At 41.3% G+C, this 25,699-nt stretch overlaps 1 protein-coding gene across 2 annotated transcripts; it reads right to left on the minus strand.

Annotated features, from left to right (window-relative positions):
* Positions 1-311: 311 nt before the first annotated feature.
* Positions 312-22,396, minus strand: LOC145436379 (semaphorin-3C-like). 2 transcript variants are annotated; one of them, XM_080313722.1, is made up of 16 exons: positions 22,278-22,396; positions 22,094-22,207; positions 21,128-21,250; positions 20,258-20,433; positions 17,535-17,894; positions 16,936-17,109; positions 16,743-16,865; positions 16,179-16,391; positions 15,644-15,745; positions 12,780-13,013; positions 8,583-8,697; positions 8,421-8,522; positions 7,959-8,111; positions 3,429-3,527; positions 3,248-3,329; positions 312-1,058 (listed from the first exon to the last, which is right to left on the minus strand). In XM_080313722.1, exons 2-16 carry the CDS (start codon positions 22,197-22,199, stop codon positions 707-709), a joined length of 2,514 nt encoding a protein of 837 aa, XP_080169848.1. In that variant the 5' UTR covers positions 22,200-22,207; positions 22,278-22,396; the 3' UTR covers positions 312-706. The 2 variants fall into 2 exon arrangements, with proteins under 2 accessions (XP_080169848.1, XP_080169847.1); XM_080313721.1 differs by having other exon boundaries at positions 3,248-3,332.
* Between the last annotated feature and the right edge of the window lie 3,303 nt (positions 22,397-25,699).

Genomic DNA, 25,699 nt, shown 5'->3' on the forward strand with positions numbered 1-25,699 from the left:
AAACTGCCAAAAATAAAAATCGAAAAATGCCAAAAATAAGTTATTTTTGGCAGTTTTGGCACATGCCAAAAATAACACGGCCTGGGTATTAGTTTCAAATAATGTCAAAAATATTTGCGACTTCACAACATGGTAATAGGGAATCAGAAACTATAACATGCCATTGCTAGACTGTGAATACTCATATATTTCTTAGTTTTCAGGTGTGCAGATACAGACGTTTTAGTTTAGTCCTAATTATATGTCAACAACCCATAAGAACTCGCAATACTTATCACAAGCTATCAGACAAAATACGTCATCCACACACATCTGGTTTGATTGTTTATTGAAAAATCAGGTTTGTAACGAAATCACTGCTTAACGAATTTTACGAAAACAATGGCACTCAACAGAATGAAAATAAGATGGAAAACCACAGTTGAGTAGGCAACACTTGAGCATGTTGTTTTAAAGCCCCAACCACAAAATCAACCTATTGACCCCGACCTAACCACTAACCACATCTTTAAACCAAATGCTCAAGTGTCTCATATTGGAGTGTCATACAGGTATATGTCCACGGAGTCAAGCCACTTTGGCGGCCTTGACAAGGTTCTACTCAGCTCCATGTGTAACGTTCTCGACAGTTCTTCACCAACACCAGTGCTGTCACGCCAAAAGAACGAAGTAAACCACGGTACATCCGGTCTCGAAAACCGGGAGATCAGACGAAGATTTTCGACGAAATTCCATCGACAAGACTATCAGATGGTAGAGATGACGCGATGGTCGAAACAGTCCCATGACTTTGACTGCACCGGTCAAAAGCGAGGCCTTCCTTGAACAGATATCGTGGCATCGTTTTGGATTGGTCGCCTGGTATCCAAAGGAAATCGATCTCGTCGTCTCGGTGCGTAGAGCTTCCGAAACCGTGTTTTGCATTACGCGGGTTTCCAGGCAGAGAAACGTACGCCCTTGTTGTGTTGAAGTGTTGGGTCGTGGCTGGCGCGGCGACACAGGTTAAAAACCGAGGGTTGATTCGACTTTGGTTGGTTATTGTGAAGTGTTCGCTGCAACTGCAACGCAAGTAGGCTATAAGACCGGAAATGGTCAAATTAGTCATCGTTTTTACTCAAGCAGTAGCAGGAAGTAATGATTTCCAAGCAAGTAAAAAAGTAAGTATTACAGGTCTAGTTTAGCCTAAAATACTGAAAACTGTGAAGCGCAGTCGTAAATTTATATTCAACCACAAGCAGCAGTAGTATGATACCCATGTATGTAAAAAAGCAAGTAAAACCTAGGCCATAGTTTTGTCTAGAAAACTGTTAAGCAGAAATGCAGATAGTCTAGTCTAGAAGTAGTCATACCGAATCATGCAATAGGCAAAACCTAGTCGAAGTAGAAGTAATTCATTACTGTCCAGTCCACCTCTGAGTGAGACCTGGCCAAAAGCCACAATACATATGGTAATGAACAAAATAACACGATGATCGGCAGCCTCTGATCTTAGGACTTCGTTACTGGTCAACGAAAGGTTCTTAGTTCTTATACATTTACAAATGATGTGAAGATTGAGAATTATAAAGGTTACTACGATCAGTGATAAAAGTGGAAAAAATCCACGCTATCGTTGCACGTAGCATTTAAAACAAATGGTTGTTTAAAGCACTTTGTTTTAAACAGTGTTTTAAACGAAGGCCTTTGGAAAAAAAAAATTTTTCCAACTTGTAAAATCTTGCCATAATTGTGTAAATACTTTCCCAAAAACATGTTGTATGAGCCTACGGACAATTAACACCCGATGTTGGCGACATATACTGTACGGCAGGGGTTCTCAACTTCCTTCGTATAACGGGCCGCATTTTAACTGCAAAATACGCTGCGGGCCGCAGAACATTATTGTCATGTATTTGTGGGCTTTTATTGAATTTAGGCTACTGTAGCCTATTGGCCAGTCGTATACGAGCATTTAGTACATTTTGTGCATTCTGAGGCATTAATGCACAGCGTTCATAAGTTTGCAGTTGCTATTTTTTTTGTGAGATTATGTATCTTCCAGCGGGGCAAGTAAATCTCTTCATTCAGCGTACTTTGCATTACATGCCAAGTCGGTATATGCACTTTCAAACCATTCCACCAGAGAACCGAACGTCTGTTTCACTGCGTGAGCGAGCAAGTGCAAAATCACGCTAACGTTTTCGTTACAGAGGCCATTATCATGTTGAGCTCTCAGAGATATGAGAAGAGTAGACGAGGAGAGTCATCTCTGAGCAAACCAATCACCCCTTCACCCTTGCTTCCATGGCTGGAGCCCTGCACCACTAGTTACAGAAGTCAGCTTTGTCAAGTGAATGATTTTCGCTGGTCCCCTCCCTACGTTTGCCGTGTTAGCATTTACTCTGGAAATATGTCAAGTCTAATAAAATGCACCTAGATCCTTAGCTGTGCGATGTGTCTGGAGCCAATGGATTCGTCAAATGCTAGGCTAGAGTAGTTTACGCGGCAACATGTTTCAGAACATGCGATAAAACATGACTGACGACTGACATCGCTCTTACGCTTCTTGTCACGGTTGAATGAGACAACTGCAGCTTCGAAATTAATCAGGTGATATTGTCCTTGCTGCTAAGTTCTGGAAACGGCGAATATTCGCACAGTATGTTAAATTTTTATTCAAGTCACACCTTCTTTAGCATATTTCTTGGGTTAGCGATATTCCAAGCAATTATGAACAATGCGTCTGTAAATTGCGTCGGCAATTTTTACAATGCCTCGAAATATGGATTGCTAGGCTTGACACCTAGCTATTAGCAACGTTTGTGTTATAAGATCATGCGATATGCAGCCTATAACTCTAGAAAAAACTGTCGGAGTATCATTGTAACCTTCTACGCCTTCGTTACGACCGTTCTTCGACAAATATGGCACATCGGTATTCCATAACAATACCTTGCCAGTCTAGTAATTGCGTTGATGTCGCGGGCCGCGGGTTGAGAACCCCTGCTGTACGGGATGGTTGGAATCCTCAAAATAGTCGGTTCAACAGCTTTAGTGCGTAGATATATCGTCGAAGGAGCTATATTTACCCTATATTCACAATGGTCAATGACAATCCACTATGCCGTCACAATTGAATATTCGTAACGTCATGGTTTGAAAAAAACAAAACAAAAAACATGTTTTAAACAAGGGCCTTGTTTTTAACATGTTGGTTTTAAATGCAACCCTAGTTGGGCGAATGTAGTCTACAGTCAATCAACGTTACCTCCAATTTACCCGGCGTATCTTGAAAGCTATCACAGCCAGCACAAGCACAAGCAAAAACACCACGACAGCGACCCCCGTTCCTGCTAAACAGAATCGTGAAAGGTCAGAATAAAACTGCAAACAATCCGAAATAACGACGCTTGTCAAGCTTTATTCTCGTCGTCATTGGTATAACCAACCTGCTATCGCTCCAACCGTGACATCGCTGCCTTTTACTGTCGACTTGCGGTCGGGAGTTGGGTTTGAGCGTATCGAGTATTCGACGAGGTCGTCGACCGCTAAAAAAGATCACGAGACAAGGTGACTTCCCGGCATTATGTTGGAACATTTCAGAGGTGGTCAAAGTTGCGTTGTTACTAAACTAGAAGTGCAGGCGTAAATTTCTATACACAGTTGAACTAAATGAGTTCGTGTAAACTCTGAAGAGAGTACATTGAGATAAGATCTTCTGTGCGCATCGATCATTCCACATATGTGACGTCATATTTTGTGATGCGATTGTTGATATACAATGGTCGTTCCAATTCTCTACTAGCTGCTGACGATTACCCCGGACGAGTGTCAGCCGAAAATATTCGGATTATTTTCCATAAGAGTAGACTGGTTGCGATTTCCAAGCACGAAAAAAAAAGCAAGTGTTCTGAGTCTAAAGTTTGACCTAAAAACAACTGTAAACTGTGAAGTAAAAGTGATAGTAGTGCAACATCAAAACCACTGGAGTAAGTTGTGTCAGTCGGATCACCTACTACGCCAGTGGTTCGAACCTTTTTCGACTCATCGCCCCCTTATCAAGTTCGACACAAATTTTCGCAGTCCAATATCTACGGCAGGGTTGTAGCCAAGTCACAAGGCTCAGAGTCACAAGTCAATTTCATTCTTATAGTTTTTACTCGAGTTAAGTCGAGTCGTTTTCAATTCACCACAGTCAAGTCCGAGTCCAAGTCACGGAGTAGAGTGTCGAGTCCGAGTCACAGTGTTTTGACTCGAGTCCGAGTCCAAGTCATTGTGTTGACCGTTCGGTTTCCAGTTAATGTCATTGAAACCTACTTATTACAACTCTGCTCGGTGATATCGAATGCTTCGCGTTCATAATATACTAATTTTTCTTACTTTTAACAGTTTCTGGTAGCATTTTCAAGTACCAGTACTAACAGACGAAAATATAAAAGTGTAATAACTAGGGCAAGTTTCTGCGACTTTTGAAACTTATTTTACAGCTTCCGACAGCTTCCTAGATAGTCATGATCTATGTCTTATGATGCTTTAAGCTGTTTTGAAGGATTTCATAGTGCAGTTTCTCTATTTTTCATGCCAATTTCTACTGCAACTTTTATCAAATATTGCGTAAAAATGTAAAGGGGTGCTTGCAAAACATGCTATAAACCATTTCTAGTATGGTTCTATTCTCTTTGATCAGCATAACAAAGAGCTATATCATGGGTTAGCTGTATCTCACTGTTATCTATGACACTATGACTTGTAAGCAACAAGTTCAACCATCCCTGCTCAGCACGACTGTGCCCGAACAATATATAAATAGATCGCGTTATTAATTCTGTCGTTTAAATTTGAAATAGTTTCCCATTTAACGAACGCCCAGGCGAGACCGCCGAAAATTACATTTTCACTTGGTCACCTTTTGTCGGGCTATTGATTTTGTTAAAGTCGCCAAGAGTGAGTTTTTATGTAATGCATTGGGTCACGTTTACATGCCTAGGGGGTTCAGGGTGTGTTATTCGACTTGTTTTAGGGAAAAGGGATTATCGCTATGCTGTTTGGCTTTTGAGGGGTAAATGATTCCCGCATTGCGTAATTTTTTTGCTGTGTGCCGGGAAAAATGTAATTTTTGGTGGTTTCATCAGGCCGTTAAATGGCGAAGTAACAAATTTGACAGCTCTGCAGGAACTAAGTTATACAGCGGAGCCTTTCGAGTATCTCATACCCTAATATTTCAACAATTTATGAATGCAACTTTTTACTGCAACTTTTGTTAAAATTAAATGCAACTTTCTCGCGATTTTAGTGCAACAAAAACTGGCCCTAGTAATAACTTTACTATTCTTTGAAATTACATTGAAATGCCCGTCTTGGTAGACCCAATCTCGAGTCCTATGACTTGGTCCGAGTCATGCGCAATGACTCGAGTACAAGTCGAGTCAGTGCACATATTGTACAAAAAAGGTCATCACCATACATTTTGCCGCCCCCTTGCTGCCTGCCTCCCCTGGCGCAAAGCCCGAACAGCCAAGTGGTTGCTACGCCACTGGATATCTATATCTGGAAAATCTATTCACTAAAATCTGATCGCTGGTGATTTGACTATAAGGTCATTTGTCCGTGTAGGTGCAGGGTAATCCGGTTTCCGCGTCTGCTTTCCGTTAAGTTAAACTATTCTTTAGTTAACTTTCGCCACAAATGCAAAATAAGCCGTATTCGAGTGCATTTTGGCCGTGGTAATTAAATACATCTCACCGGACATTTTCGCCCGTCGCCCATTTGTTTCTCAAAATCGCCCACGTTGAGAACCACTGTACTTCACTCACCCAAAAGGTGGTGAACCATAATAGAACCTTCCTTATAATTATATCGCGGTTATAAAGCCTACGTGCCTACGTGCGATCATCATTTGGATAATATTGCTGTGTTTGATATATAGCGCGGATATAGGTTGTTTTCGCGTACCACAGCTGTAGGTGTATAGTCATACGTGTATATCACGGGTGGTACACGGGTGTCAACTGTGAATACATCACTCTCTTCGCTAAGAGAGTAGAGCACTCCGAAAACGCACAACTACTTCGTTACTGACAACTTCTGCTGGTTGTCTCTCGTATTTTGAAAGCGAGAGTAAGTTACATAATTAGTAATATGTTTGATGCTAACTGTATTTGAATTGTTCGTGTGTTATAATGCATGTGATATCATAATCTCACGTTTGCGGTGTCGCTTTTACAAAAGTTCGAGTTCCACTGCAGGGCTGTAACCAAGTCACAAGATTCCGAGTTACCAGTCAATTTGACTTTTCTAGCTTTGACTCGAGTCATTTTCAATTCACCACCGAGTCGAGTCCCAGACATAGTCATAGTGTTTCATGTAGGGTTACCATAGTTTGGATATGTGGAAAGAGGACACATTTTCAAAATTTCCAGACTTACATATCCGAAAAAAATGGTAAATTTACTCCCAGTTTATAGTTGTTCGTATAGTTGTAAAAAATGTCAACTTTCTGACGAAAATCCCTAATGCCTCGCCGGAAAGTTGCTTGAGCAGTGATTTCCTTAATCTCGGTCTAATTTCCACGTTCATTTAACCAAGTTTTTTTTTAAATAGGTCATTTGGGCGTCGTCCGGGGACACTTTCAAAAACGTCAAAAGAGGACAAATCCTCTTAAAAGAGGACGTACGGTAAACCCAGTTTACAGTCCAGTATCGAGTTCAAGTCAGTTTCAACTCACTTCTGTGAAACGTTTAGGTGGAATCGGGGACTCGGATTAATAATATACTCAATTACTCATTTTTTACACTCTAAACATATTTTTTTCAAACAGAAAATCGACACTGATTGGGCATATTTATCCATTGTTGGTCCCGATATACGAGACTTGAACACGTCTTGTAGACTTTGTCGAGTCATCTGACTTGAGCAGAGTCATGCGCAATGGCTCTAGTACAGGGGTGGGCAAACTACGTCCCGCGGGCCGCATGCGGACCGCAACACCGTTTGGTGCGGCCCGCGAGAGTCTCAAGAAACTTATCAAAAATATTGATAAATAGCGTACTAAAAATCTACAGGGACTTAATTAAATCTTTTCTTACTATATTTTACCACGTTATTTCTAAATTAAATACTTCCTGCATTATTTTTGATGTATGTTTTCTGGCGCGACAGCGAATCTGAAAAAAATTGCGCGCTTTGCGCGAATAAAAACAGTTCCTTGCCATTTCCAGTGCCCACTCGCGATTTAGGTTCGTATAGTAAGCCTATATCATTAAAGAGACGAGTCCAGAGTTCACCGGAAATAGACACAGACACTGTAACAGCTCGTTCTTTACGAATATGGCCAGGAATGCGGCCTTATGTTATACATGAGTAGTCGAAATGCGGCCGTGAATGGCCAGAAGGTTGGCCATACCTGTCGTAAAAGTAGGCTATTTATATTTTATCTACACATAGTAGAAGCGTGTTTGAAGCTAACATGGTTTTGATGCTGTCAACATTGTGTGTCCTGGAACTGACCCAAAAGTGGAATTAGCAAATCTAAGAACAGATACCGATTTAAATTTCAACCCCTTTTCTAAGAATCGGGACAACCGACTTTTATCTCTATAGTTTTGACAAATTGATTTTTGAGGTCGACCAGTCTATAAAGTCTTGCCACTGTCGCTGACGCGTGTACGATTTCGTCAAAGCAATGTTTGGTTGGTTTTAAATAAGCATATAGATTATCTCTATCTTCTCGCTATATAATCAAATACCAATATTGTGTTTTGGTTTATAATCCCAATTTTATATAGTGCGGCCCACGAATAGATTCAAATGTTGAATGCGGCCCGCGAGCTCAAAAGTTTGTCCACCCCTGCTCTAGTACAAGTCGAGTTTGTACACAAGTTGACTCGAGCCGAGTCAGTCATTTTCCATTTTTAAGAAAATCATTCGAGCCAAGTCGAGTCATTACAACCCTGAGTTCTAGCGATGTGAGCTGTACTTACGTATCGATTGTTCAGATAGTTCGTGCGACCACACTGCCACCGTTGTGTTTCCGATGGTATATTCGCATTCGTAGATAGCGGAATCGGTGCCGGGTACAAAGAACGATATTTTCAATTGCTTGAACGCGTTAATTCTGTACTTGGCGATCGCTTCTGCGGAAGAAACGGATAAAAATGCGAAGACACGATGTATAGCTAAAATCAACAAGCGCATTAGGTCGAGTCAACGTCTCTATAGTCTCCGAAAGCTCGTGTAACAAATGAAGTTATATTCATTAACAAGTGGAAGTTAAACAGGGTGTGGAACCTACCAAGGTCTTACATTTTTATTAATATTAAACGAAATAGATTAAAATTCGGTGAAAACACTCGTACAGAAATGTGCCACTTCTCAAACCATGCCCTGGATAGCAAAGCGTCTTAAAGGTATATATGAGCTACAGCTCTAACAAGTCTACAAACCTGATATCAATTCCCTATTGTCTTTGTACAATTTCCACCACCTCACAGCCACTGACGGGCTGCGTATCTCATGACCCAAAGTTGCAGCATGTCCTTTGCGAACTAGATATAGGACTCGTATCACAACTTCGTCAAGCTGTCGTAACGCGTCGGTATACTGACCTCGTGTTGGGTTGGCGACAGTTTTTAAGAGACTATCGCATAAAGCATCGGCGTTGCCGTGATAGACATCTTGTTTGATAGTATTGAGAAGGCCGTTTTGAATAGAAACACATTTCTACAAATAAGCAGAGGTTATCAAAGAATTCATCGTAAGTACCCAAGAAGGGGTAGAAGTACAGTTGCAAATTTTTAGTAGACTTCAAGTAAATTACGATATCCAATAAAGTTTTTTATACCTAGTTTTGTCAAAAAACGGTGTAGGGGGCAATAATCTAAAATCATAACCCATGCAGTTAGTAACACAAGTAGGTAAAACGTACTAGAGTAGAGCCCGACCGATTATCGGCTCGCCGATAATATCGAGTCGATATCACGCTTGGAGAGAAATATCGGTATCGGCCATTGAAGGTAAAAAAATATCGGCCATTTTCGTGACGTCACAACATGGTGGCAGGGAGTCAGAGAAGTCGATAGAAGACGTGAGGACGGTAAATAATAAAAATAAATGGCCAAGCTGCATATAGTGCATACTGCATACAGGGCAGTAGGCGTGCCTATCTGAAAAATATTACAGATAACTAACCACCGTTATGCCCCACTGACTTCGGGGGAATCCCCCTGCAGTAATCGATCACCAACGACAGAGAGCAGCTGGATGGATAGTTGTCTGCAGAAGATTTCAATCAGTAAGAGAAATGAGAACTTCAATCATGCTGGACTGACCCTCGTAATGACAGAGAAAAACGTCGCGTCGAAACATATCTCGGTTCGGTACCAACAGAGCTAATTATTCCAGTAATGTATGAAGTCGTCTGACTGAGGCCTGCGGGGCCACCATGATAGGAAATATGCAAGCATGAGGGCAAGAAAATCAAGCAAACGTGGAGTAAAGCCAATAATTGATACCAAAATTTTTGATGCCATGATGACATTGGCCAATTCTGACACAAGAGCGTAAAATTTTGATTGTTGAAATGCTGGTCTTGGTCAAGGCCCAAGGGGCCGGATGGAGCAGTTGCAGACTTGGACAATTTGAGTTGTTTTGCACATTCTCTTCAGCTATTTGTTAATGATTTGCTGAAGGCTCCAGGTGCATTGCCAGAAGAATATCAATATTAATATCAATATATGGTGAAACCATTGAAGGAAAGATCCCCTGCATGGGGGCGGCGGAACCGTAAGGAAGAAAGATATCCAATTCTTGCTGTGCCACTAACTATGGTACCAAGTGAAAGACTGCTCAATGTGTTTAGTACTATATACATCATCTATGGAAGACCACAGAAGTTCACTCCGAGAAATTGTGCTTCGTGAACTGTAATCTGCAATTGCTGGATTGGTGCTTTTGATATATTTTTATAGTTCCTGGATCATTTATTTCATGTTCAAGCATATCAATGGCTGTAAAGTTGTTGAAAGAAATACTCTGATGTGTTAAATATGGACCTTGAGGTAGATTCCATATCTTTTGAATATCGGCTGAATATATCGGTGTTATCGGTGGAGGTACTGGATATCGGTCTTATCGGTATCGGCTCAGAAATCCAATATCGGTCGGGCTCTATACTAGAGTACTCCAAAAAAGTATATGTTTGCGACTGAACGATATGATTTCTTTATTTAATCATTTCAATTTGATTTACGCAGGTTTAAATCTAATCATCATTATCATTCGGCGTTTTTCGTTCTCTTTATATATTCAACAGCCAGCTTAGTTCCTTTGGATACTTCGCGGCAATGTTGTAACGAGTCGAGTCATGACTCGACTCGTGTCGCTATTTTTGGTGACTCGACTCAACTTGGGTCATTTTATATAATATGTAAAATGGCTCGACTCGACTTGAGGTATGATTTGTGTATTGACTCGAGTTGTACCCGAATCATTGCGCACGACTAGACCAAGTCGTATGACTCGAGAATCGGGCGGCCAAGACGCGGACATCTCGTTGTCACTTCGAAGAATACTAAGCTGCCACATTATCAGCCTATCAGGACTGGTGTTTGTGAGATAGGGTCAGAAACAATGTTCCCTCTAAGCTGCGCACGTGCGCAAATGCGCAGTGCTGAAACGGTCTCTGCGCACAGAAAATCCGAAGTGATGACTTTTTTTTTAATCGTTGCGCACTCTTGTCCAAGGCACCGCGCAAGCCTTCTGACTCGAGAAAAATGAGAGGGAACATTGTCAGGGGTAAATAGTGCTATCGCTGAAGTCTGAAACCGAGGTAGGCCTAACAAGTGCGGCCCGAAAAGGCAAATATTGCTCTCCGCGAAGCAATGAGAATTTTCAATCGAGTGCGACTCACGAAAGAGATTTTTCTTTTACTATGGTATCGTATGCGTGAGCGATACTGATATCATATCAATAGCGCAATCCTTTGTGGGAATGGCGAAATAACATGGTTTAACAAAATTATAAATAACAATGGGCTAGCTCGAAGTTAACTGTGAGAAACTAACGAATAGTCTTCTCCGCGTGTAATGAATACTGTGTAAGATTTACTGTACAATTACATGCCGCGATTTGCCCGCGAATTTTCGAAGTCATCACTTCCATCAGGCGAACCTGATCACGTATGGTGATATAGGATAATATGCAGAATACGCAAGTTGCGAATCTGATCACGTATGGTGATATAGGATAATATGCAGAATACGCAAGTTGCAAGTACAAGCACCAATATTGTTGAAAAAATCCATCCCTTTGCAAACGTTGATCGGGAAATCCAGCAACTAAATGCACTGTAGGGCGTTGCATTAGATCAGCTTCTCAGCAGCACAAATTTGTGATTTTGTTCGATTCGTTTGAACGCTTATCTTCTGTCGATAAGGTCATACGCTGATCTTGTTCTTGCTTCAATCAGACTTGAATATTTGTATCATTATATCTGACTGTATGTCTTGATAGTAATGAGTGCATTGCCGGTATTAGGACGTCACATCAGTGTTTTAACGCGATAGGCCTACATCGATCGCATGTATTGATTTCATGTGCGTTCTCGTGCGTGTATGTCTGTCTTCTAGTAATCCATAGTATGTCACCATATCGTCGCAGTGGAGTCAAAGTGACTTATGTCCAGATTTCAATATCTTTTGGCATAGCAGATAGGAGGTCACGAAATAGCATGATGTAAGGAAGTCATTATACCAACGGGTACGCCCGAAGATGTGTAATTATATTTAGGGGTCCTACCTTTTCCAACACAGGTCACGAAATAGCATGATGTAAGGAAGTCATTATACCAACGCGTACGCCCGAAGATGTGTAATTATATTTAGGGGTCCTACCTTTTCCAACACATCTCACTCGATCAGCTTTACCTGTAAATGTGATTACGTGAGCAGAGCCAGGAATAAAATTGATAGCAATATATGCAATTCCCGATGATATTGATCGATTTGATCGTGAAATATAGAAAATTCTCGCGCTTCGCGCGTTTAGGCGAAACGCCCACTAAACGAAGACCAGATATAGCTGATTACTAGCGGTGAAAAGCGTGTAGTCTGAGGGGGGTCTGTGGGGCTTCGCCCCCCAGAAGTTCGGTTTATCACCCTATGGGGGTCCTGGTTGCGCACAGTTGTCCAAGGGCCTGCGCAGTGAGTTGGCGTATTTGCGCAGACTCGTGAAGAATTAGAGGGAACATTGGTCAGAAACTGTGTAAAGTGAGGTAAATGAGTATACTATGAATACGGGGAATTCAATTTCACTGAAACAGAGCTGTAAAAAAGTGAGTTCAAATCGAAATCATCAGTGAACACAATGAGTCGGAATCGAGTCACAGCACTGTGACTCGGAATCGAACCGTTGAACGTGACTTGGAATCGGGCTTGACTCGGCGGTGAAGTGAAAATGACTCGCCTTGAATTGATCCGAGTCAAAACTATAAAAGTAGAATTGACGTGCGACTCGAGATCTTGTGACTTGGCGCCAACCCGGCTTTGCAGTAAAGACGTTTGTGAAGATTCTCGTAAAGCATTGTTATAAATCCTACTTTGTTCCTACGCATGTCTACTTTCTCACTATCCGGCGAGTGCAAGTGCTTCCATTTGTTTTATTATAACCAATCAAACATCATGTGGAGTATAAGGTTGCGCTTGATTTATACCGGCGTTACCTGAAGTAGTTCGTTACTAACCACCTCAGTCCGTATATCAGGCAGAACGGGTTATCCAACCAGTCTGCAAACGCAGTATATCTACCTCCGTTGAAGTGTCCCATCCGCAAAACGGGTCCCTCGACAACACGCACATGCGACAGCGATTGCAGTGTTCGCACGATCGCGTGTAAGATTCGCAATTGGCAGTGGAAAGCTGGTACACGGCGGTATGCGTTCCCACGTAAAGAGACTCCTTGCTCGGCGACAGCACCATGCTGAGAATGGCGGCGTTCGACGGTCGATACGTAGCCAATTCGACGGTTTCTATTCTGTTATTCTGCGGTTGTGTTAGAGAGGAGTCACACATTGAACGCGATGATGTAGTATAGTATAGCTGCGGTGAATTATGTTCAAACTAGATCAAAGTAGGTAACATTGATACTCATGTAAAAGTAATGTTATCAATTTATATTCAAGTATACAAGTAGAAGAAGCCATTTGCAATACATGTCAAAACCACTCCTAATAGAAATAGAAAGGTTTGGAAAGTATTCAAGTAAGTTCTTTTAACAAATCGATTTGGTCGGACGTGTCGCATACATTTAGTAGTAAATCAATGTTGAGTTAGAAATTGCGAGATGCTTCTTCGCGACAACACAATATGACTGATAACACTACAAACAGAACAATCTTTGAAACTATCTTTTGCTACCATCATACATGGGCTATTTCGCAAGTTGACACGATAATTTCACAAACCAAAGTGATACAAACCAATCCCATCGGGGAGATAAACACTGGAGTGATTAGTACATGTAGACAAAACCTACTTGAGTACTGTAAATAGCAGACTCACTTCGTTACTGACCGGTGACCACCTCTGATAACAGTATAATACTCGTAAGTACTTGCGCTATTCCTATACGCAAGAAAATTGCCCGCGCAAATGCGACATCATGGCGGACACAATATTTTCAAAATCAACCCTCGCTACAAATATAAATTGTAGTATTAATCCATAAATCCGAAATCGATCGGCATCGCATCAAGTGGCAGCATGGTAATGAGCAGTTAGCAATGTTTGTGAACGCAAACACGATTCGCGTCCTGGCAAAAATTTCGAACACACTCCCAGGCTTATCTTTGGTAAACGCCATATCTATAAGCTACATAATGAGACAGCAGTGATTGCATGGATTCGAGATCGATTTAATGAATCTGCAAAAACCTTGAATATAGACTTAAATCCGACTTGGAAAGAAATACAGCAAAAATCAAGTTCTCTTCATCTTAAAGCAGGGTTCAATCTCATAAGCTGGAGAAGGACAAATGCCGGTACACCAAGCTTAATTCTCTTCACACTATACACCATGAACCAGTACGGTTCTCCTCTGGTATTCTCGTTTTTTTCAGATCAGAGAAGAAATATAGATGACCGGTATTACATCCTGAGTAGTCGAAATACACAACTACAATTATATATGCTACGGTCACAGCCTCAACTCTCGCGCATATATCATAGGAGATGGAAAGGTGAACAATTTGAACATGAATGCTAAAATCTCGTTAAGGCGAAATCGCAAGCGCCATTACATATCGAAGTACTAGAGGTCAGAGTTGTTGTGGAAACAGGCATCACGGTCGTAAAAGCTTGGTTTGAGGCTGAGGCTTTTATGAGTCATAATTCTATCGTATATGTGTGATGCGATTCCACTGACATTTAGGGTCTTGCGGGATTATTATCCGCATATACGACGGGTGAGCTTTTCGTCGTCGTACGGCTAATGCTCTGTGCGTGTGCACAGTCCAAGATTTCAGGACCGTATATTCACTAGGGCTCTTCAAAAATGACTTTTTTTCTCAAATCGTACTGGCTACTTGATAAAATTGTTAGGTTACCTAATTTAAGCCTACACACAAAATTTAGTTCAATTCGAGCCAGTAACCGCTTTGCTACTGGATAAGAAAGAAACTATTTATTATATAAAAATAAATAATGAAAAATTGAAAATTTTCTGTTCACCCCATGAAAGTGTTAGGCTGTCTATAGAAACGATGCTCACTAAATTTTGTTCAATTCCTACCAATGGAAGCGGAGTTATTGCCGTCGAAAATTTGGATTTGAATGAAATAGTATTTACGGTGAGCACAACTATATTAAATAAACAAAGAATCGGTCAACGTAAATACTATTTTATTAAAATCCAAATTTTTCGACGGCAATACCTCCGCTTGCACTGGTTGGAATTGAACCAAATTTGGGGAGCATCGACAGCCTAACACTTTCATGGGGTGAACAGAAAATTTTCAAATTTTTTATTATTTATTTCTATATATTAAATAGAAACTTTCTTCTCCTGTAGCAAAACGGTTACTGGCTAGAATTGAACCAAATTTTGTGTGTAGGCTTAAATTAGGTAACCTAACAATTTTATCAAGTAGCCAGTACGATTTGAGAAAAAAAAGTCATTTTTTGAAGAGCCCTAATATTTACAGTAGATTCATCACCCCAACATCTTGTCTCACGCTTTGTCCTAATTTCCAAGCTCGTCGAGAGGCCGACCTAGATAGCCGTATCGACCGCGTACATTAGTTGTACGAGAGGAGATATTTTGAGCAGATCTGGTCCAATGCGTGAGTAGAAGTATAAAATTATCGGTCATTTCTGTCCACGAAATTGGCGAGATTTGATAATATTTATTAGTAGGTACGTTCCGGCAAATTGAATAAAATTTTACAGAAAATACGTTTTAGTAGCCTACCCCAAAATTAAGAACATCGAAGATTCGTGCGTCCACCATAATTATTATATCCGCAAAATTCGACAGGGTGCTAAGCGATTGTTATACCATTCGCTTAACAACATATTTCTACTCTACTGTTCTTTGGATTAGGCGAGTCTTCTCGGAGACTATATGAAAAGAACAATCGTGTTAACTTCCAGATTTAACAGCTGACAAAACTTACAATTTCAAGGGAAAACACTTTATGAATCCGTCCGCTGTCCGTTGCGACAAACATGACGTCGCGTACCGCGCCGGTGGCATCGGTGACTTGCTGGAGCGCGATCTGAACAGTTTAAGGCGAAAATGGAAAAGAAATCACTTCCCGAAGCTTGGAGGTAGGCATTATTTATACCTCGATGACCGCAGTCGAAATCGGAATATGCTATCCGGCCGCATCATAAGGAAACGGGTTTTCGCTGAGTCGGCGAACATGTAGGCTATACTTGTACAGTACACATTCAAGTGTTTGTACGAACAATTCGTTTAAGGCTCATTAAACAAATAGATCCACGTAAACACGCGTAATTCCATAAGGGGGGGAATTTCTCATTAGATTCAAGTGCAATGTTGGTTTTCGAGCTGCATGCGTTTGTCGTGACTATACAGTATGCATTGCATATACATGTTGGATCGATTTTTGAATGTTCACCGGTTCGCCAAATCTGTTTAGAAGTAAGTTTTAAAAGAAGGTTGATAACCACTGGCTCATAGCGTACCTTGTTGAATTTCGCGCCGACTTTTACGAAGACAGGACCGTGCGTCATTGAGTTGCCGCTTGTATTACCGGAAGGATAGGCAGCCTCCACGTCCCTTACCAATAGATCGTGTTGCGATATCGTAGACTGAAACATAGTCGGTAAATCCTTGCTTGTGAAACCGCGCGAGACGATATCTTCGTGCGGACACATCCCCAAACGGAGCGAGCGATACTGCAATGGACGATGGAATTGTCAAACAATTCGTAGTTTACACTGGCACTGATCGTGCCTGGGAGGCACGGTAACGTTTCGAGTTGTATGAAAAGCTATAAACATAAAATAATAAACGATAAATCGAACTACCGTAAAAATACTAAAAATCGAGACCACTACGATGCTCCAGGGGCTCAAGTGCGAATCTGACGTCTCGATCATTTCCCGCACCAACAGCAGACGATTACCAGTGAAGAGTGTCACCCGAAAATATTCGAATTTATTTCAATATCAATATATACCATCCAGTAGCAGATTCATTTCTACAAAGCGATATTGTCGCCATTACATGACATTGGCATGACTCACCGAAGGCCCCGTCACATAATCGCGAGTGTTGCCTACAACGCTCCTTAGCAGATTACTGTTAAATGCGGCTTGGATATCGGCCAGTCTGAATGAACAGACCGCGCTTGTGAGCCTCTCACCGTCCTGAAAAACACGGAAACGGTATTTAAATATTCACGCTAGTTCTAGCATTAGATTATTTTTGACATCTAACCGGCGTCACAAAAGTGCCGTATAGAAGATCGCCGCCTCCTTTAACCATATCGGTCACAAGATTGAAGCGTGTTCGGTTGTTTCCGCCTTCAATCACACATTGCAATCTAAGCTTTAAAAGCGATGTCCATATCCCGTCGAATGCTCCTGATCCTCCAGCATCATTAGCGCAGACCTCAGAGAGAGAGTATCAAAATGTAACATATTGTCAGGGGTGGTCAAAGTTGTCAGCTTTGCTACTACAGTAGAAGTATCGTCGTAAAATTTTTCTCAATTGCAATTTCAAAGGCAAGTCGAAACTACTTGAAGTAGAAGTAGAAAATGGAGATCTGAACAGTGCTAAAGTAAGTAGTTTTAATAAGTAGATTTTGCTAAAAATGTAACCAGATCGCAAACCGAACAGGTTGGGAACCATGGGGATAGGTTTGCGTTTTACACAAATGGTGTTATATCATGCATTTTTAAAAAAATCTTTTTTTCAAGCGTTGTATAATTATGCCATAGTTGTGTAAATACTACACCTACGGACGATATTCACACTATATAGTCGACGTGTATGCAATCGTCTACACGCGCTTACTTGAAAGACAATGAACTCACTTGCGTAACGGTAGCTCTATGAATAGGGACAGCCATTTCATGCGCCGTCTCCACCGAAACGGTATACACTTTACCCATTCGGACAGACGGAAAAGCAACAGTGTCGTAAGCGAAAAACGAAGCAACGTATCGTGGGTCGGCACTGATCTCAGGCTTGTTCGCGAGGACGGTATCTCGATCAAACGTTTGTTTCATGAGTGCCATCTCCGCGCCTGCGTGACTTCTTGCGGTGAAGAAAAACGCACTACTGCCGTTTGTCAAGGGTACAACCAACGACGTGACTGAATCGTTGGGATCATAACTGCACAACGGTAAATCGAGCACGTTTTCGTCTTGCAGAACATATTCGCTTTCGCTGTCCTGAAAAGGCAGGAAGGCAGCGATATTATCCAAGGGTCAGTAACGAAGTTCTCATTGACCAAAGAGCAGAGGTGTTGTACAAATGTACAACGTCTAGAGCAGCGATTTTGTGACTCGCAACCGTTTTTTGGTGTCGGGGACGCATACCAAACTTCAGAGTACCTATTGAACCACATGAAAATACTCAAGTTGGAGGAGTTTTGGCTGGCTGCTTACAAATCCGATTCCATTATCGCTGCAATAACATTTGCATCCTCATGGTTATGTGAACACAGTTTTTTTTTAATTTTGACGGATAGAATAAAGCTTTCATCGAGAGCCACTGCTGCCTGGAATTAATGACGAAATGCCGGTATGTTTGTTGATGTAACCTCGTTTCAGTTGAATATATTCTGTTCATATAAGCAACCACATCCTTCTTTTTAAAAGCAACCTTTCTCGGCCGGAGTGTGCCGCAAGAAGTATATAATTTTTCTGGTGTGCCACAAGCTCCAAAAGTTTGGGATCCACTGCTATATATTATACATGCACAGGCACAAGTTTGCGGAGAAATAGGTAGGTTATTGACATGTATTCTTGAATATTAGCCGTTGTTTTGATGTTAGTAAAATTATATGCGCAGACACTCTGAACAAAAACAATCGATGAAGGTCCATCAACAATAGAACTCCAGATATATACCGTTATTTGACGGTTATTCGTACATGCGTTTCACGTTGATCCGTCCTAAATCACCTCGGTTTCCACCAACAGCCTTGATTCGCATAGACAGAACTAATATCCGTTATTTTGGCAATAATATACCGAAATTGACGACAACAATTCATAGAAACATAAAATAACTGTCTTTGTCTGAATTTCCGTGGGATTTCCAGGGGTCAGTGAGAGCCGCTGTTGCTGTTGGGAATCACTGGTCTAGAGCAAAAGCGGGCCATGTAATGAGTCGGCAAAACTGAAGCCATCAACGAATTAGAAAAGCCCAGAACAAAGGTGGATCGTGCAATAATTGCATGGTGTGTGGTGCGTTATCCCAATATATGCGGTGTTGTTCCAATCTAGCTTGTGAAATTCACTTGTTCGCTTTTCTGTAATGACCCGCTGCTGTCAGGTGTATGATGTTTCGGCTCCAGTGGTTACTGGTCATGGTCATGGTCACTTTACATCCGGCTGACACCTTTTAATATGGTTTCCGAGTCGCCGTCTATTAGCACATCTCAATTTCGTGGTATGATTTCTCGAAGACGCCGTTTATCGGATGTAGGATGGCGATAAAGAGCCTGGATGAACCTCCAACGCTTGGGAAGGAAATTCTGCACTTACTCGACCTCAGTCGGATTCGAGATTGCAACCCATTGGTGTTGAAGCAGTGGAACGTATCCATAGGCAATTTCACCTGACTGTATGTGTATATAGCACGTCTTGTCTTCGATTTCTATACGCGATGAATAGTTTGGTTAATGGTCATGTCTTCGGTCTAGCTATACTTCAATTTGGATCAGAGAATTTGTCGCATTAATCCCAGTCCTACCTCCACGCAAAAGCTATAGCAGCTCTAAGCATATATAAGAACTACAGATACTGTATTAGACTTTAGAATTACAGTTCCTCTTTTAAAAAAGATCGAGGGCACTGAGTCTTAAACTTCGACATATGATTTTAACTTGGGGGAAATGATGTCATTCATGTGCGCACTCCAATTAAATCGGTGCCAAATAGGTGTATTTTTCAAATTTCCACCACGTCATGGAGTGTAAATGACTATTGCCACCATGACAAGGGGTGTATATCATTAGGGGTGTATATCATTAGGCCTGCACTTTCCGGTAATTCGGTCTTTACAGGTACACGTACACCATTCAAAATGGTGCAACTCGGCCGAATGCACCACTTCACATTTTCGCCCCTTTTGGGAGTGGAGCAGTTAAATAAAATAAAACACACGACACCCCATAACAATATGGAATGGTGCATCTGATTGATTTACAACAACAGGAATAAATGTGAATGTGAAATTCTGTAACGGAAAACTGTAGGGCGGGAATCGGTATATTACATGATTTTCGTTAAGAGTGCGCGGATCGACCAAGGAATTTCATAAAACTGAAACGTGGGCCCGTGTATACATGCAGTAAAATCATGTGCGCACCACCGTGGGATACTGATGGTATTGTACTCCGGTGAATAAAACAATATTGAAATATAGTTATTCAATTTGTCCGTGGATATTGGATCGCAGCCCGATTTCAGTCGGCTGTGACTAGATTTTGTCCATTCCTAAATTCACGGCGATCATTTGCCAAGCAAACAAACTGTGTTGACTTGGGATGAAGCACGGTGAGACAGAGAAAAGATTCAGTACTCACTTTTCTGACCAGCAGTCTGTTTTTCGGTGCCATGAAGTTGGTGCCGCAAATCAGAACATGAGTGGCGTTAAGCTGGTGAATTACTTGAATCAAGTTATCGCAACTCCCGGTCTTGCAAGAGTGCTTTCGTTCCGAAGGCCAATCCAACAATGGAAATGCGGGTTTGCTGATATCACCTATGATTACAAGTGGCCGAGATGTTACAGGTGATCTGTGAAGTCGGTGGCCGACAACCTATGGTCTGCGGAAACTTAGTATACTTTCGCAAGTTAAGTGTAGCAACAACATTATATATAACCACATCGTGGTTAAAATCCCTAATTTGATATTTAAAATATCAAGGTTATCTCTTAAAAGAAACATGTGTGTTGCTGAGATAACAAGAGATTATAAAAGCAGCAGTCGTTACTCACACAATCGAACTAAATCATCATAACAGATTCCGTTTTCAACATATCGATTTGTGAAATTTGATATGATTTATAGATAACCAACTAATTAACGGTATGTAAGTTATAGTATGATACGGACCCGGGTCGCGTACTTATTGGAGCACGGAATGACGATCAAAAAGTTAGATTGAGACGCCATATACTTGGTCGTTCCGACATGCTCTTTATCTGCTGATTGCATCACATTGTGTCGTTTTGTGTATCGCATTTTACATTGTATGCCTTGAGCGGGTAAAAATATTATATTTATTAAGAATAGACTAATGTAATTATGACTATGATTAGTGTATAACCTGCGCGCAATCAATTTTCAAGTGTTGAACATTTGAGGACCGATACGCGCAAAATATTTCATTTCGAAACCGGTCGGCATACAGCTAATAAGGTTGCCGACCCCGTATGTAAAGGACATTCTTACTGAGGTTCCGAGCGAATACTTTTTCGCTGGCGCCAACGAACAACGTTTGTCCGTCGTTGCTAATCACCAACGTTTTGAAGTCTGATGTCTCCTCAGGCTGGAAAGTACGGAACGCTTCCCATTCTGAAATAGAACGGAGCGATATCTTATTCGAAGTAGTTCTGCGCGGGATTGCGGTTTTAAACAAGATAATTTCGAAGCTTTGTTACAGAGCACAGGGAAACAATACTTGAAACACACAGTACAAGTTACTCAATTCTCCCTGAATATAATGGAATAAAACTGAATTCTGGCGCTACATACTAATTGATAGGTTAGCGCTTGCCCGGTGCTTCGATACGGAGATTTCATAACGATGTCAGGCCTTTGTTAGGGCCCAGCGCAATCGGCGCTTAGAAACAAAAATTGTTGGGATTGAAATGGATATGAATTTTCCAAACTAGCTTTTATATTGTTTGCAAATCGATCATCACTTCGCTGAAATTCGCAGGCTAACGCATCATGATTTGGATGATGAGTTACTACCCGCTGAGGTATCAAGGCTCTCGATTAGGGAAGAAACTACCGAAACCATATTTTTTGTTCATAATATTCCGTAATGGTTAGTTTGAAATTTGAAAGTTGCATGATTTCGTTACACGAAAATGTCGACTCTTTCTACACCACACGATTCCTAACCGGCCAGTATGATCGTGATCGTGAACTATAGGAAATAGTACTATAATAATTCGTAGCCTGCGCTGCACATGATGACTAATTTACTTATCACAAATTCCAAGTTCACCGGCCGTGTGATTTTAAAGTGTCGAATGATAGTGATCGAGATGCCTATGCAGTTTCCTTAACTTATGACATGTCGCATCTAACATAAACGAAATCCTTACTACAGCCAAATATTACAGCCATTCAGCCAATATGGACAATGGGTATTCTATCACAAAAGACACGAATGAATAGTATACATACCGGTACCAGGAGGCGGTGGCGATGCAAAAGACTTTGACTCCAGCACGCCCAGACATTCCCGACTGATGTTCAGTAATCCCAATACGACCAACAACACAGTGGTCATCTCGTCGCCTTGGCAAATGTGCAGCATAGATCTAATTAAATTCACAATAGGCTGCCGTAGCATGCTTGCAGCACTTACCAATTAATCCCCACAATAACGACAGTGAACAGCTCAAAATGTGCAGTTCATAAACGTATTTGTTATGCGCGGTAAATTTACTGCTGAAATGACATAGTTATATTCTCATTACTGAAAATAGCATATAAGGGACTAACGAAGGACTAATAAACCTGGTATACTCAGCATCACCTATCGTGACCTTATTGACACAGTACAAATCTAATTGTTGGCTCCAAAGTATTTTATCTTGGCAATAACTACGAAACAATAACGAAGTAGGAACTCGGTTTTGCTCCCGGAAAATAGAATGTAAGGGACTAACGAAGGACTAATAAACCTGGTATCCTCAGCATCACCTCTTGTGACCTTATTGGCATAGTACAAATCTAATTGTTGGCTCCAAAGTAGTTTATTTCGGCAATAACTACGAAACAATAACGAAGTAGGAACTCTGTTTTGCTCCCGAAATACAGAATGGAAATAGCGATTGTCTCGTTGTAAGACCGGCATGGCACCGTGAGCGAAAACAGCGAATAGGAAATGGATTTTATTGCCTCGAAAGAATTCGATCATCTATTTTCATTGTCCCATGTGCCAGATACGAGGTTTTGTCCTCAACAGGTGAGGAAGTACCGCTGAAACGAAACAGGCGTGAACTTTCAATAAGTCCCATAAATTGGAAGTCCAATTGTTATATCGCTTCAGGGAGCTGGGTAATAGGCCTGTACTTTAGCGGCGCATATCGGCAGGCTTCACCGAACACGTCATCGGCAAATAATTAATTACTCGCGGCACGCTCTGTCGGCCAATTGTCTTGTTAGCCCAACGCTTTCTAGAATTGGAATTGAAATTGAATAAGATTACGAAGAGGCTTGTCCGGCTCTTGTGACTATTCAGAACATTGCAAGAACTTTATTAACTGAATTGCTGTCATTTTAACTCTGCACTGCTCGCTGCGTTGAGTTCGCAATTCACGTAATCAAACAGCCAACGCCCGTTTAGCTATAAGGTTAACAACCGATATTGTCGATTAAGACCAACAATGTCTATATCTGTTAGCGATATGACAATTCCACAATATTCCAACCGAATTCTCGCCAACAGGACTGATAAAGAGAGCTAAATAACTACTATTCCTTGGATCAAAATTTGACTAAATTTGCCGCACCCGCGTACGGTTTGCCATTCTACGATTCATCCCACTTCAATCATCACCTATTGACAGCGACAGATAGCGTTTTTACTTTTACCCCAACTTAATGCAAACATAGCTGGTCGCATCTCGAAATTTCACCGAAGTAGACCTTGAAACTTTGGTAGTTCTCATCGTCAGCGGTAAAACATCTGACCGCAGAGCACGCACTACGCACCGCGCAGGAATTCGCCCGATGACAGGAAATCCCAAAACAGTTTAGGGAGTTCACCTATCTTTATTTTTACGATCGCCATCCAGCCATATCCAGAAATATTACATACTCTACTTATATTAAACGATCAATATGGTGCCGTCTCGGCCCAATGCTTTACTCTTCGCAGCCTATACTTTAAGAATTCCTGCCTTAATGGGAAAATATTTGCATTACAGTTCTACTGAATTAATACTATTTAATCCTCTAGTTTGTTTACCGGACCACGACCTGACATATCGATCTCGCCTTATTCCGAGAAATGCCACTTTTTGTCATTCGTCCTTTTATGTTATCTTCTTCTACTTTTCATTCAGTGCGTGCATACCTCTTTTTTACATCGCCTAGGCCAGATTGGTGTCTCATTTCGAAAACTACCCCAAGTCGTTTCGACACCTCACTATCTTTCATTGTATTGCAGTCTTGTGGTGTATTGAAATGATGAAATTGAATTGAATTGAATTACAGATTCTGATTTTTACTATTGTCAGCCACTCTTAATTGTATAACATGGCCATATCAGCATATCAACAGGTACTAGGCCTACATACTAATTAAAAGATCACTCCAGAGCCGGTGCCGTCTCGTCCCAAATCTATAGACTTCGCAGGCTCCTATACTTCAAGAATCATTGCCTCAATGAAGAAGAAAAATGCATTACAGTTACTTGTTGCGAATGTGAGTCGGTAATAATGGTATTCACTACTATCTTCATGTCTCGTGCCATTCGAACAGTTATTACGAAATTATGATGGTTGTTGAAAGAAACAAAGAAAGCAGAACGTCAATTTTAAATCATTTTCCCCGCGTGTCGTAGGCTCAGACCTGTTGCGATTCGGTGCATGCCGTCCCCTCGGAACCGTTACTGCCGACCCCAAACCTCTCAATTAGGGGAGATCGAATGGGGCCCAAAATTAATTTCGTGAAAGAACATAAATTATAGAGTCTATTTTTGAGAATTTATGCAACTTTATTCAAATTTTTCCGCGTTGCGCGCAATTTAATGTGGCCAAATATTGTTTATTGGGTACCTGCCCCCTATAAGGCAAAATACGCATGATTTATATCAATGGACATTTCGGCGTCGGCCATTATCGCACCACAACGCACCAAGACATATGAAGTTTTAGGCCATGTAACATATGCGACTCCGAGAAGTGTGCCGGAGCGATCGGCAAGGAGAAAACCTTGGCCGAAAAGGACTGCCCTTATGTTGACCGAAAACGTCGATATGCATATGTTCAATTGTTCATAGGCGCCTAAATGGCTGTCGCTGAAAGTTCCTGTCCTGGCAATCCAAACCCCACAGCACAAAAATGCCTTCCCGCAGTGAAAAATTATTTGCCAGCGAAGAAATGTCAATTTGAAATCGTGAGCGTCTTTTAGTTTAGTACGTTTGTGCGAGATAGGAGGTCACTAAATAACATCATGTAACGAAGTCATTATACCAACGGGCCCTTCATTTTCCAAGACAACACGTCACTCAGCTTCACCGGTAAATCTGATTACGTGGGCAGAGAGAGGATAATGAAATGTGTAGCAATATATATGCAGTTCGCGATAGTATTGACCGATTCAATCATAAATCATGTAACTTTTTGACGCTGACGGGATTAGGCGATGTTATAGCCTGACTCACTAATGAGTATAACAATTCTCGCTCGCAAAAGATCGGTGAAAACGAATAACCTGATTGTAGGGAGTCTGTATGTGTGTGTGTGTGTGTGTGTGTGTGTGTGTGTTGAGCACATGAAAATATATGATCCGATGATTAGGACGATTGTAAGCTTGTAATGATAAAATTTTGCGACGTAAATGTATTGAGGGTGCGACTTGCCAGCGTCTACTATTCTATCCTTTGTGCATGATCAAGAATTTGATTCCAACCGTACGTAAAATCCGGTGCGCCATACTGCAACATTAAGAAAACCGAAAACCGAGATTCCTAAAGCGCTGAAACAGCGGAAGATGATGTGGAACGTCGAACATTCGCTCAATGACCTTTATAGAACTCATAGTGGCAACTAAAGTTCA

This window comes from Botryllus schlosseri, chromosome 3 (assembly GCF_051294905.1).
Source record: "Botryllus schlosseri isolate E-star chromosome 3, Bs_hap1, whole genome shotgun sequence".
NCBI classification, from domain to species: Eukaryota; Metazoa; Chordata; class Ascidiacea; order Stolidobranchia; family Styelidae; genus Botryllus; species Botryllus schlosseri.

Excerpts from the sequence above, each read along its gene's own strand:
- LOC145436379 (XM_080313721.1), bottom strand. The coding sequence starts at position 22,199 with ATGACCACTGTGTTGTTGGTCGTATTGGGATTACTGAACATCAGTCGG. Across the intron at positions 13,014-15,643 it reads AAGTGTTTTCCCTTGAAATT|AATAACAGAATAGAAACCGT; the intron begins GTAAGTTTTGTC and ends ACACAACCGCAG. Across the intron at positions 3,333-3,428 it reads CACGGTTGGAGCGATAGCAG|CAGGAACGGGGGTCGCTGTC; the intron begins GTTGGTTATACC and ends GATTCTGTTTAG.